The 12,818-nt window shown below is 35.8% G+C and overlaps 1 protein-coding gene across 2 annotated transcripts; it reads right to left on the reverse strand.

Moving 5' to 3' along the window:
- LOC109331853 (AP-2 complex subunit mu-like) lies at window positions 1,607–12,343 on the reverse strand. Of its 2 annotated transcripts, XR_002105851.1 has the most exons (16): window positions 12,168–12,343; window positions 11,786–11,963; window positions 10,702–10,792; window positions 10,282–10,376; window positions 9,620–9,709; window positions 9,495–9,543; window positions 9,277–9,415; window positions 8,897–9,013; window positions 8,547–8,637; window positions 8,313–8,455; window positions 8,100–8,214; window positions 7,257–7,301; window positions 7,064–7,170; window positions 6,697–6,701; window positions 1,820–1,852; window positions 1,621–1,761 (listed from the first exon to the last, which is right to left on the reverse strand). XR_002105851.1 is itself a non-coding variant. In XM_019566619.1 (15 exons), exons 1-13 carry the CDS (start codon window positions 12,248–12,250, stop codon window positions 7,090–7,092), a joined length of 1,317 nt encoding a protein of 438 aa, XP_019422164.1. In that variant the 5' UTR covers window positions 12,251–12,343; the 3' UTR covers window positions 1,607–1,852; window positions 6,697–6,701; window positions 7,064–7,089. The 2 variants fall into 2 exon arrangements, 1 of the variants encoding a protein (XP_019422164.1); XM_019566619.1 differs by having other exon boundaries at window positions 1,607–1,852.

Genomic DNA, 12,818 nt, shown 5'->3' on the forward strand with positions numbered 1-12,818 from the left:
AATAATGTCCTTTTCAAGCTCTACTTTGTCTTCTACTTGAAGCATCACACTGTGTAAATGATATGGACATTTCTTTTTACTTTTTCAGTCATGGTCCTTTGATGTTACCCAACACCCTTGTTTATGTTCATTCATATGTCACCACATGATCACTCCACATAGAACATTTGTTTTCCAATCATTTTAAAAAGGTGTAATCACACTAATATCTAAGGTGTGCATTCTTTGCCTTATATAGTTGATGGTGGGAATGAAAATGATTGAAAATATTGGGGAAAAAGAAATACATGGGTAAGGAAAAGGCAAAAACTACAAAAATAAATGAAAATATAATATGATAAGATATTTTTATTCTTATATTATATATATATATAATATAATATAATGAAATAACATTTTTATCATTGAAAACACAAAAAAATAAGTAATTAACCTCTCCATTATCGGAGAGGATCTAAGAATTCCCAAGCTTTCACTTTTCATCTCTTCCCATCTAAAACCAACTCACAAACAACTCTTTAATATTAACTTCTTTATAACATTGCTTCACCAATATCACATTGGAACATCTCTGATATTAATATTTCTGCAATGCCTATACTCTTATCCTAGGAATGGTACTAAAGGTTTGTTAATTCTATTTGCGAGTTGATTTTTAAATGGGAAGGAAGGGAAAATAAAGACTTGAGATTCAGCTCACAAAAATATTTTATGACTCCCAAACTTTCCGTTTTTCTCTTTTACCCTAAAAAAATCAACTCGCAAACAGACACTTAGGCTTTGCTTAGGAGTATGGTTTTGGAGGGGAAGAGATGACTTTGGAAAACCTCTCCTTGTTTGGGAGTTGGACGAAGGAGGAAAACTTTTGAAGGGTTTCTCAAACTCTCTATGTGTCTATTTTTAAAGTTCCCAAATTTGTGGTTTTTGGGAAATAAGATGTCAAAATTGTTAAAATTGGTACTTTTTGAATAGAAAAATAGAAGATAGGTAGAAGAAAGTGATGATTCAAGATCAATGTGATCTTGAATTATGCTTTATTATGATTGTAGAGTTTACAATTGAAATATTACACCAATTAGAAATAGCCTAGGGTTCACTGATTTCCCAATTAGTAACCTCCTTGTGTTTTCTAGTTTACAACAACTAACTACCAATTACATCAACTACTTATATTTATAGATTTCCCTCCAACTACTAATTGTGTTAATAGAAAACTACCCCACCCTCTTATTCATTCTTACATACATGTTTTCAATAAGGGGTTTTACCCATGTCCTATCAATATCCACCTAAAAGAGCTACCTTGTTCTCAAGGGTAAAACAACAACTAATTCCCAGGATATATTAAGGATATATTAACTCAACAAGATTTAAAGGCAGCGGCATGAGAATAAACCATTTCATTGATTTTGATTTTGGTTATATGATGGTTCTTTGCTTCTTTTGATTTTAGTTAAAGTTTAGCAATAATTCAATGATGATTTCTTTATTTGCTTCCTATTTACATCTTTCTCTAAACTGGTGTCGCAATAGTTCAACCATGACATTTCATTTTTTACTTGCATCAATATGAACACATGATCAGAAAACCAAAACCAACAAGAAATTATTCTATGGATTATTACTCAATGAACATTATCGTCATCATCATTATAACAAATTGAAGTGCATAAGGAAAGATAAAAGCAAAATACAAAGTATACATTATGAAACTGATTTTCATGCAAACAATATATTGACAGCACATAATACAATGACTAGCACTGAACCTTTCAACCCTCTTATTAGGAAACTCTCCATGCAATAATCGAGTCACTAGATTGAACTACACTTTCAATTATTTGATATTTTGCTACAATCTCATGTTGGAGTTAAGACATGATCCTCATAATATGATAAGGAAGAAGTTAGAAGAAGAAGCAATTATAGAAGATAAAGAAGGAAGAAATTAAATAGGCTCATATTTTTCAATCTTCTATTTTCGGATTGGGCTTTGTTACTCTTAGGCCCAACTTGCTATTTTTATCCTTTTCAGTTGGTTAAGTTAGTTAGGCCAACTTCTTTTAGTTCCAGTATATAGTTTCCTCTTCTTCCTTGTAAATTCTAAGTTGGATAATAGAAAAATTAATTCAAGAAGTTATTCAATTAATTCTTGCAATGAAGTGCCAAGATATTCAACATGGTATCAGAGCTTAGGCTCTAATATACCATTCTTCCGCTGTCAATTTCTTCAAGAATCACATTCTTAATTTTCCCTCTCCTTTTTTTTTTCTTCTTCTCTAACTCTTCGTCTACAACAATTCTTCGCCTGCAACAATATAGAGAATAGAGCAATTCAGCCAGTAAACTCTCTGTAAGATCCTTGTTCCCCTTACTACATGAGCCTCAATGAAAATCCAGGTGTCGTCCTCGTCTCCAAACCCCTCAAAGGTGAAAACTATCACTCTTGGTCTCGTGCATTGTGGATGTCAATCAAAACGAAGAACAAGCTTCAGTTCATTGATGGATCTCTCTCAAAACCTTCGGTCGAGGATCCAAACTTCAACGCTTGGGACAAATGTAACACTTTAGTAGTATCTTGGCTGACTCAATCAATTGACGCATCTATTGTTCAAAGCATCCTTTGGATGGACACGACACTAGAAATATGGCAAGATCTGCGTGAGAGATACTACCAAGGAGACGTGTTCCGAATTTCACAATTGCTGAGAGAAATCTACACCTATAAGTAAGGTAATCTGAGTATAGGGGTTTACCACACTCACATTAAGGGTTTATGGTAGGAATTGGATAACTTTAGACCAATTCCTGGATGTTCTTGCACACACAAATGCAGATGTGATCTAATACCTACTATAAAAGGCTATAAAGAGAATGACTATGTCATTTGCTTCCTAAATGGTCTCAATGACCAATATGAAGGCGTGAGGTCACAAATTATGTTGATGGACCCACTCCCTACTATGAATAAAGCTTTTTGCCTATTAACACAACAAGAAAGACACATAAACTCTCAATTGGGTGAGCCAAGAATTCTAATGAATGCTTCCAGTAACGAGCATCATGATGATGAGATTGGAAGAGACGCAAGACTCAACAGAGGAAGAGGCGGAGGAAGAACATACCAATCAAGGAGAAATTCGGGTAGATCATTAACTAGGAGAGGAATCAAGGCTTGCACTTTTTGTCACAAGACAGGCCACACAGTTGATCAATGTTTCAAGAAACATGGATTTCCCCTGGAAATTTCAAAAGTTATGTTGTTAACAACATTGGAACAAATGAGGTTCAACCTTATGACTCTGCATCACAAGATCAGACAAAGGATCAACTTCTAATCAGCAATGGGACATCATCAGGAGTGAACATCACTCCTCAACAACATCAAACACTTTTGTCCATATTACAACCTACAATCACACACAACACAAACCAGATTGCTACACACTCTACAGATCATAATGACAATAGCAAAGGTATGGTACATATATTAAATTGCAATGCTACGAGTCTTGACTAGTTTCTTGACACATGGGCCACTGATCACATATGCCATACTCTCTCACAATTTCAAACATACAAGAAAATCAATACCATTTATGTAACACTGCCTAATGGCAGTCAGATATCCACCAACATCTTAGGGAGTATTATGTTTTCTTCTCATCTTTACTTGGTTGATGTATTATACATTCCTTGTTTCACCTATAACTTGATTTCCATATCGAAACTAATTGAGACAACCCCATGTCAGCTAACTTTCCTGAATAATGTTTGCCATATTCAGGATCTCTCATCATTGAAGATGATTGGTGTAGCTGAACTGAGAAGTGGATTATATGCAATGAGGAGCCATGTGAAGACTTTACCCATCATGCATAAAGAAAAACTCAACAGTTCAGCTAATAGTTTCAATACATATGATACTAGTGTTTGGCATAGTAGGTTAGGTCATCTTTCTCATAATAAGATGTTAGCAATGCAGAAAGTTTTCCCTTCGAATATTTGTACTAAGACTATGGATCCTTGCCACATTTGCCATTTAGCTAAACAAAGAAACCTACCTTATGACAATAGGATATCTAAATCTGCTTGCATCTTTGATTTACTTCACATGGATATATGGGGGCCTCTTGCCACTCCAAGTACTCTTGGTCATAGGTATTTCTTAACAATAGTTGATGATAAATCTAGATTCACATGGTTATATTTCTTAAAACTCAGATCGGAGGTGCCTGGACTTATCAAGAACTTTGTATATCTAATTCAAACTCAGTTTGGTATATCAGTAAAGTGTGTGAGAAGTGATAATGGAAGGGAGTTTTACATTCCTGAATTTTATGCTGGTATGGGAATAGAACATCAAACAACTTGTGTTGAAACACCCCAACAAAATGGGGTGGTTGAGAGAAAACACCAACATATACTTGGTGTTGCAAGGTCTCTGATTTTCCAATCCAGAATTTCCCACTGTTTCTGGAACTATGTGATGGCACATGCCATTTACTTAATCAATAAGCAACCAAGTAGACACATATCCAATGAGAGCCCCTTTTGTGTCTTGTATGGGAAACTACCTAGCATCTCCAACCTAAGAGTATTTGGATGCCTATGCTATGGCACTACCATCACCTCTCACAGAAAAAAATTAGACCCTAAAGCAAAAATGGGTGTTTACTTAGGAATAAAGGAATGAGTAAAAGGCCACTTAATTCTAGACACCAAGACTCATGAGATTTTTATATCTAGGAATGTCTCATTTTATGAGCATATCTTCCCTTTTGAAGAAACCATTGATACAGATCAAGATCTCAAACTAAACCTGAGCAGTGACCTTGATCCTGAAACAAGATGTTTTGAGAATATCAATGAGGAATTCATTACACACCATTCTCAAAACTATAATCATCCTACTAAAACTTGTGAGACTGCGATGAATGAGCACAACAATGATATTCAACCTACTGTCATCACCAATGAAGAGAACACTACCACCAATGAGACTAATAATCCTAGGAAGTCCACTAGAAATAGGACCAGACCTCACTACTTACAAGATTACCATTGCAGTCTAATTGCTTCCACTTCTCTTTCAAACTCATCAAAATCTTCAAAAGAAATGTATCCTCTATGTAATAGTATTTCTTATGAACATTTATCTTTAGCTCACAAACACTTTTTTCTTAGCATATCTTCCAATGTGGAACCTAAAACTTATAATGATGTTGTCAAACATATATGCTGAAAAAATGCAATTCAACAAAAGTTGGGAGCCATGGATCACAATAAAACTTGGATATTGACTACTTTACCTAAAGACAAAAGAGCAATAGGATGCAAATGGGTTTTTAAATTGAAGTATAAGGCAGATGGCTCTATTGAAAGGCACAAGGCAAGACTTGTTGCCAAGGGCTTTACCCAAACTGAAGGAGTGGACTACATGGAAACCTTTAGCCCTGTAGTCAAGATGTCCACCATTAGGGTCATCCTTGCTCTAGCCTCAGCCAACAAATGGCACCTCCATCAGCTAGATGTCAACACAGCTTTCCTCCATGGTGACTTAAAGGAGGAGGTCTACATGAAGATTCCTCAAGGTTTAACAGTTGGCAATCCCAATCTTGTTTGCAAACTTGAGAAGTCTTTGTATGGGCTCAAGCAAGCCAATAGACAATGACATGCCAAGTTAACAGGTTTCCTATTACAAACAGGTTATGAGAAGGCATTTGCTGACCAATCTTTGTTCATTAAGTCCACTGAATTTAGCTTCACATGTATACTAGTGTATGTCGATAATCTTGTTCTAACATGTAATAGCATCAATGAGATTGATAATATAAAACATCTTCTCAATAAAAGGTTCAGCATAAAGGACCATGGGCAATTGAAGTTCTTCTTAGGAATGGAAATAGCCAAGTCCAACAAAGGGATTTCTCTATATCAGAGAAAATATACCCTTGATCTCCTCGAGGAAACTGGTATGCTGGCTAGTAAGCCTTGCTCCACACCAATGGAATATGCAGGAAAACTAATCAACTCAGAAAGTGGAGTTCCTCTGAATGATCCCACTGCATACCGAAGACTCATAGGTAAGATGTTGTATTTAACTCATTCAAGACCTGATATTAGTTTATGTGTTGGTCATTTGAGCCAGTTTGTATCCAAACCAACTAACCTTCATTATGAAGCAGCTAAGAGAGTACTAAGGTACCTCAAAGGTTCAATTAGTACTGGAATTTTCTTTTCTGCAGGTTGTGACTTCAAGTAAGGGGATCCACTGATTCAGATTGGGCAGGATGCCCTGACTCTAGAAAATCTATTTCAGGATATTGCTTTTACCTTGGAAATGCACTTATATCATGGAAAAACAAGAAGCAACAAGTTGTGGCTAGATCTTCTACTGAAGCCAAATACAGGGCCATACCATTGGCTACCTCTGAAGCTCAATGGCTTGCCTATCTCATGAAGGATTTGAGGATTGCTCATCCATAACCCATAGCCCTTTTTTTGTGACAATGAATCTGTCATCCATATAGCTGCAAGTCCCATCTTCCATGAAAGAACCAAGCACATCGAAGTAGACTGTCACTCAATAAGGGAGAAGATACAATTAGGGCTCATTCACTTGCTTTCCATTCCAAGTCTCTCTCAAACAGCTGACATATTCACCAAGGCACTATCTCCATCTTTTTTCGCAACCTTCACTCCAAGCTTGGAATGTTAAACATACACATTCCAACTTGTGGGGGCTGTTGGAGTTAAGACATGATCCTCATAATATGATAAAGAAGAAGGAAGAAGAAGAGGCAATCATAGAAGATAAAGAAGGAAGAAATTAAATAGGCTCATATTTTTCAATCTTCTATTTTCGGATTGGGCTTTGTTACTCTTAGGCCCAACTTGCTATTTTTATCCTTTTCAGTTGGTTAAGTTAGTTAGGCCAACTTCTTTTAGTTCCAGTATATAGTTTCCTCTTCTTCCTTGTAAATTCTAAGTTGGATAATAGAAAAATTAATTCAAGAAGTTATTCAATTAATTCTTGCAATGGAGTGCCATGATATTCAACATCTCCACCCAACAATCCCATTGTGTTTAGCACCTAATCTCATATGACCCTGCTTTTGTAATATAACGAACCCACTCAACAGTATTGTACCCACTCTTCTCCCAAACCTGCCAAGAGTAAATGGAGAAGATAAAAACCAACTAATTAGGAGAAAATGCATAATAAAGGGGGTCTAGTAGGTCAGGATGAATACCTTTAGAAAACGGACTCGTAAACCAGATGCCGTGAACATCGGAACCTGCATCACCAAATAGTCAAATAAACAAGTACATGTAAGGGAAAGCTTGGTGAATATATCCCACTAAACTTAACCAAAAGGGTAAAGGGTAGTTAGAACAAACATAAACATCTATTTGACCATCTGCTTTTAAACCAGCGCAGTGGGACAATACAAACAACTGAAATGAAATGTCTAGTTGTCATGGTTTCCTCCTAGAGATAGACAGAACTCACTTTTGCCTTGAACTAAGGACAAATAATTTCCTTGTAGTGACTTTCAAAATATTGGATGGGGATTCATTGATTTGCACACATTCACCACATTTGATGACGTGACGCAATGGGAACTTTCAAATGGATCCAAACTCATCCATCTGGATGCAAAGGTTTACATAGGCTATTGCAATGAATCCAGATTCCAAAATATATAGTAAAGATAGACAAAAAACGTAAGAGAAGTCAAAGTTCCCAAGATTAAGTTGAAAAGCAACAGGTAAAACTAAATGTTTAGTGAAACAACCACTGATGATTGACCATGAGTTCAATGGGCGTCAGACCAAAAGTATTTATGTTCATATTCGTACTATGCACTTTCACTCCAAGTAAAAATCTAATTACACATAAGCTGTTTCTATCTAAATAATAACAAAAGTTAAAAATGAGCTGCATTTTTGGAGCTTCAAACATCAGACCACGTTATGGATTTATATGATAACAACAAATACAAGGAAGAGAAGTTTTATGATGACAGAGAATACATAAGGCAATACAGAACTTCCAGCGCATTTTGTTAATAGTAGAGTAACCGATAACACACCTGAAACTCCATCTCTATTGGTGGTTTAGTGGCAGCCTTCTTTTCTGTCATTGTGGAAATAAGTTCAACTTCTGCACTCAAGGTTGACTCAGTTTGCCCAGGGAATTTTCTAATCCTAGGAATTTTAAAACAGCAATAATGGTCTTTTAATATATAATTACAAAGAAATATAACACAGTTCAAATAATAATCATAATAAAGTACGACACTTACTTCCAAACCAAACAATCTATAGATGCATTGTATTTTGCTTTGCCCGAAGTAACTGTGAAATTTGTTTTTGCTGTTTGTTTTGGCACTGGAATTTTGACTACAACCCCAAGTGCAAACATTTTTGCACTAAAAACACTCTTTACCTGAAAAATATGTAAAACAAAAATTGAGGCAAAAAAAACTAAGCAAGTGGGGTATGTAAAGAATAGATACCAAACATGTTAAGCTTCAAACCTTAACATTCACTTCCATCCGTGTTCGACCAAGTTCCTTGATGGTTGGCAATACTTTGAAGGGAAGATTAACTCCCTCGGTGATACGATACCTATTCAGATAACACCGGTAGATATTAGACATAACAACCAAAGGCAAATATGGGACCATGAAGAACTTACCTAATTCTATATTGTTAGTCATTTTGTAAGGTCGAGTAAAAGTTAACCAAGATGAGTTGGAAGGATAGAGATAGGGAATTACAAACCACTGAACCTCCATCCCCTACCCACTATAACATTGAGTAGCATTTTTTCTGTAGATATATGACATTCGATAACAAGACATAAGAGTAAAAGATAAGAGCTCACTTCATAAGTTCAAATTCACCATCAGGTGGCACAAAACTAACAGTCTTCTCTGTGTTGAACCTTGTTAAATTTACACATTGATGAAAAGTGACATCATCAAGCTCGATAGTTTTACCACTGTGAAATATATTTTGTTGTTAAGAGATAAAAATAAGGTTAGAATAGGAAAAAGAACAAACCAGGAGGGTAAAATATGCTCCAAGTAAAAAAGAACGAATACGGAAAAACAAGAAAATAAAAGCACCACCATAGAATACATCCTTTCAATACTAACATAAAAAGAGAACATTAGACAGTTAGGTCCAGCTTTCAAATGACAATTCCAATGAAAAAGATAATTGGAGAGCAAAAAATAGAGAGAAGCAAGTAACTGAAAGTACCTTTTAGTAGGGCGGGATTTAAGTTGTGACTCTTTCTCAAGACCAATCTTGTCATTCAAACCCAACTTTAAATCAGGCATTCCAGAGAGAAAACACTTCATAAGAACCTTCCCCGTTACATCACAACGTAGAACACTACCTAAATTCACAAATAAGTTAGCAGGCAATCTAGATTCTAGCAAATGTCAACATGGGGACAGACTAAATCCATGACCCACCTTTTGAAGACATTAGAAGATTCACGCTTTCTACAATATCTAGGAATACCTGCAACAGGTCAATGTTATAACAGTATGGCAAATTGGCAATAATGGTAAGGAATGGTCGTGGCATAGCATGATACCTCATTCTTTTTGTAGACAAGGCCTTCTCTCCGCCATCCAACAGCTCCAGTAACTTGCAAAGTTGCATTCGGAACAGCTTTATCTGCAGCCTTTACCACCAAATACACACAGAATATAATGAAGTAAAGGATTTATGGAACACTCAATAAACATATTTGGACATGTATAAGTTAAAAATGAAAATACACAGCTAGATAAGCATACATAACACACACGGAACAGTAATAAATGCCTTGCATTGTATTTGGTATTTTTCATACATTCATATGACATGTATGCCACATTGGGTTTGTTTAGATGAATGAATTGGAACTTTAATTTAGAATTTGAATTTCAACTCCAATTTTGACAGAATTAGAAATGATTCAGAATCATAAATTCTATGTTTGGGCTGTGCAAAGAAGTATGGCATAGAGTTATATAAGGGCAATTTCAGGTCCAACAAATATAGTTAACATATGAAGACAACTGGGTTTATCTGTAGGATTTCAAATTAGAAAGGTGATATGTGAACAGGAAGCAAACAGAGGGGACTTTGGAGTAATTTTTACTCTTTTTAAAGTTTGTCGTGTCAGCATATGTAAATTTTTATCCTATCATGTCCCTGTCTATGTTCTTACTTCATGGTAACTAGTAGCTAGAGTAGCACTTGGAGACTAACCTTGGATGAAAAGGGGGAGCGCACTCCTTCCTGAGTGATATAAAGCTTTAAGATCTCTGGTGAAAGATTTTGTGGGTAACCAAAATCCATAATTTCTGCAAAAGAAATGGTACTAATTATAACTCGCGCATTTATATGACAAGTATTTTCCCGTCACAATTTAAGCTAGATCTTCATCACCAAACAGACTTTCACTTAGCAGAATAAATTTCTTCATCCTTTCAATAATATACAATAGATTCACTATGAAACACAGATGATAGTTATCAAGCAAGAGTGCAAGAGCATGATTGCACATGCACAAGCACAAGCAAACACTTGTATTGACTTAAAACAATAACACACAGTAGCCAACAATATCACAGCAAGAACTGAAGAACATGGAAGGAATTTAGTTCAGTCTCCATACAAATTACATACCATCCAGTAGCTCGTAAATGAGTACAAAATTATTCCGAATTGCATCCTCATCAAAAGCTCCACCAAAATAAGATTTGAACAGTGCAACAGCCTGCAAGGAAGAGACGTAGCACAAGTATCAACCACCATAAATAAAAAATATTTTAATCAGGACATCTGGTGAAAACTTCGGGAGAAACCATTTAAAAAGACCCTGCTCAAATTGGTTTTAAAGAGAATTTGGTTTTTGACTGAGCCTAATGGTGCCTACAGATCCACATAGCCAGCCTCATCCAGAAGGCTAACGCTTCCTTCTAGTTGTTGAAAGACTGAACTCTTAACTGAATCTCTTAATGACATTTGCCTGGGTTTTTTTAGTAGCGTTAATTAACTACACTAATCCCTGATTACAAGATCACTTCTTCAAGACTCGTTAATAAGTCAGTTGACCTACTAAACACATAATAGCCTTTTGACTCAGAAAATCAACAACGACTCATTTAAAAAATACGGTGGATTTCATCATAGCTCTGCACAAACTCCCCCTTGGCCCCTTCCAAAGCAGAGTTCGGATTTAATAAGTGAAAAGTATATCAGGACTTTAGCTAATCTAACTGCACCAATATGCATATTCCCTTCCTATGTATACTTGAGCTTAAAACCTATAATCAGTGTTCACCATCCCTTGTTAGATGACAAACTTGCTGCATTATGCAGATAGGGTAGGCTGTAATAAAATCATTTTTAGAATCTTGAGTGAATGTTCCCCCCTATTGCAGTGTGCATAGGACAAAAGAAAATATGTATTAATCGACCACCACGAACCTTCCAGCCACTCAAGCTAGACTATGTCCCTCATCTCAACAGCCAACACATCATAATTTGCATTAACTTCGAGAAATTAGAAGGTCCCTCCTACTTTGCAAACTTGGAGAAGTTAACAACAAACAATCATTCATGATGGATAAATGTGAATATTTAATAACAATAAATTATATGCTAACAAAATCATGCACCACAAGTACTGATGCCAACAAAGCCTTCGTCTTGAATCATGATTTAAACATGATATAAATGTCAACGGCGATCAGAAATCGATGACTACCTCAACGACAAACTTGAAAGCGCAAGCTACATTAGCATTGGTGCTGACAACAATGACAATGTAGACATTGCTGATCTTCATGTAAAAGAAAGAGCAGCCACCAATCTGCCTCACAGGACAGACACCAAGTTCCTTTGTTTGCATAATATGCGTCCGAAACGCATCCACCATGTTTCCCCTGTTCAAATTACCAATTAGTACATACAAACACAACATGAATTTCCATATAACAGGTTCAAACAAAAAACAAAAACTTCTACGAGCTCAATTGGTGAAGTTCTAGAACATGCTAAAAGTGGAAAACTCAAAATCACTTATTTGAACATGAAAACAAGCTTAATTGTGAATGGGAATGGAAAAAGTGAAGGAGGGGATAGGTTACCCGACATCGTCGCGGTAGAGGCGGTTGATGAGAACGTCGCCGCGGAGGTTGAGGAAGTAGATAGCGGAAGCAGACACCGGCATCGGAATATCAATCGGAGATTGACGGAGACGGTGGATCTGAGGTTGGGAGAGGGAGCTGTAACCAACGGAAAGTGTCGGAGAATAATTTGTTTATTAACACTAACATTTTTTGTATTTTTTAATTATCATTTGTTTAAATTTTCTTAAAATCTAAATTACTTTAATTATATATTATAGCTTCTGTCCGCATTCCATTACGTGTTTATTGACTTTATTTACACTTCCACCTTATATGAATTGAAATCCATTCATGTGGTTAAATGAAGGGAGCACATCTTTTTGTCATTATTTTACGTGTTACTTCATAAATTATGAGTTATAATTGGTTAAAAATATATAGTTAAGTTTAAAGTTTAATTATTAATAATTAAAAATATATGTTTAACTAATAAAAACAAAAAGGAAAGAAATAAAGTGAACTGAAGTAGAAAGGAAGGAGAAGAAGGAAGCCATGATTCCTTAAGAGTGAAGGTACAAGTTTAACACCCACCCCAAGTTGGACGATGTAAATCTGAAAGTGAGGCTTGGTAAAGACATCGACAAGTTGATATGTTGATAGAATTGGAAG

The sequence above is a fragment of the Lupinus angustifolius genome, chromosome LG17 (genome assembly GCF_001865875.1).
Source record: "Lupinus angustifolius cultivar Tanjil chromosome LG17, LupAngTanjil_v1.0, whole genome shotgun sequence".
NCBI classification, from domain to species: domain Eukaryota; kingdom Viridiplantae; phylum Streptophyta; class Magnoliopsida; order Fabales; family Fabaceae; genus Lupinus; species Lupinus angustifolius.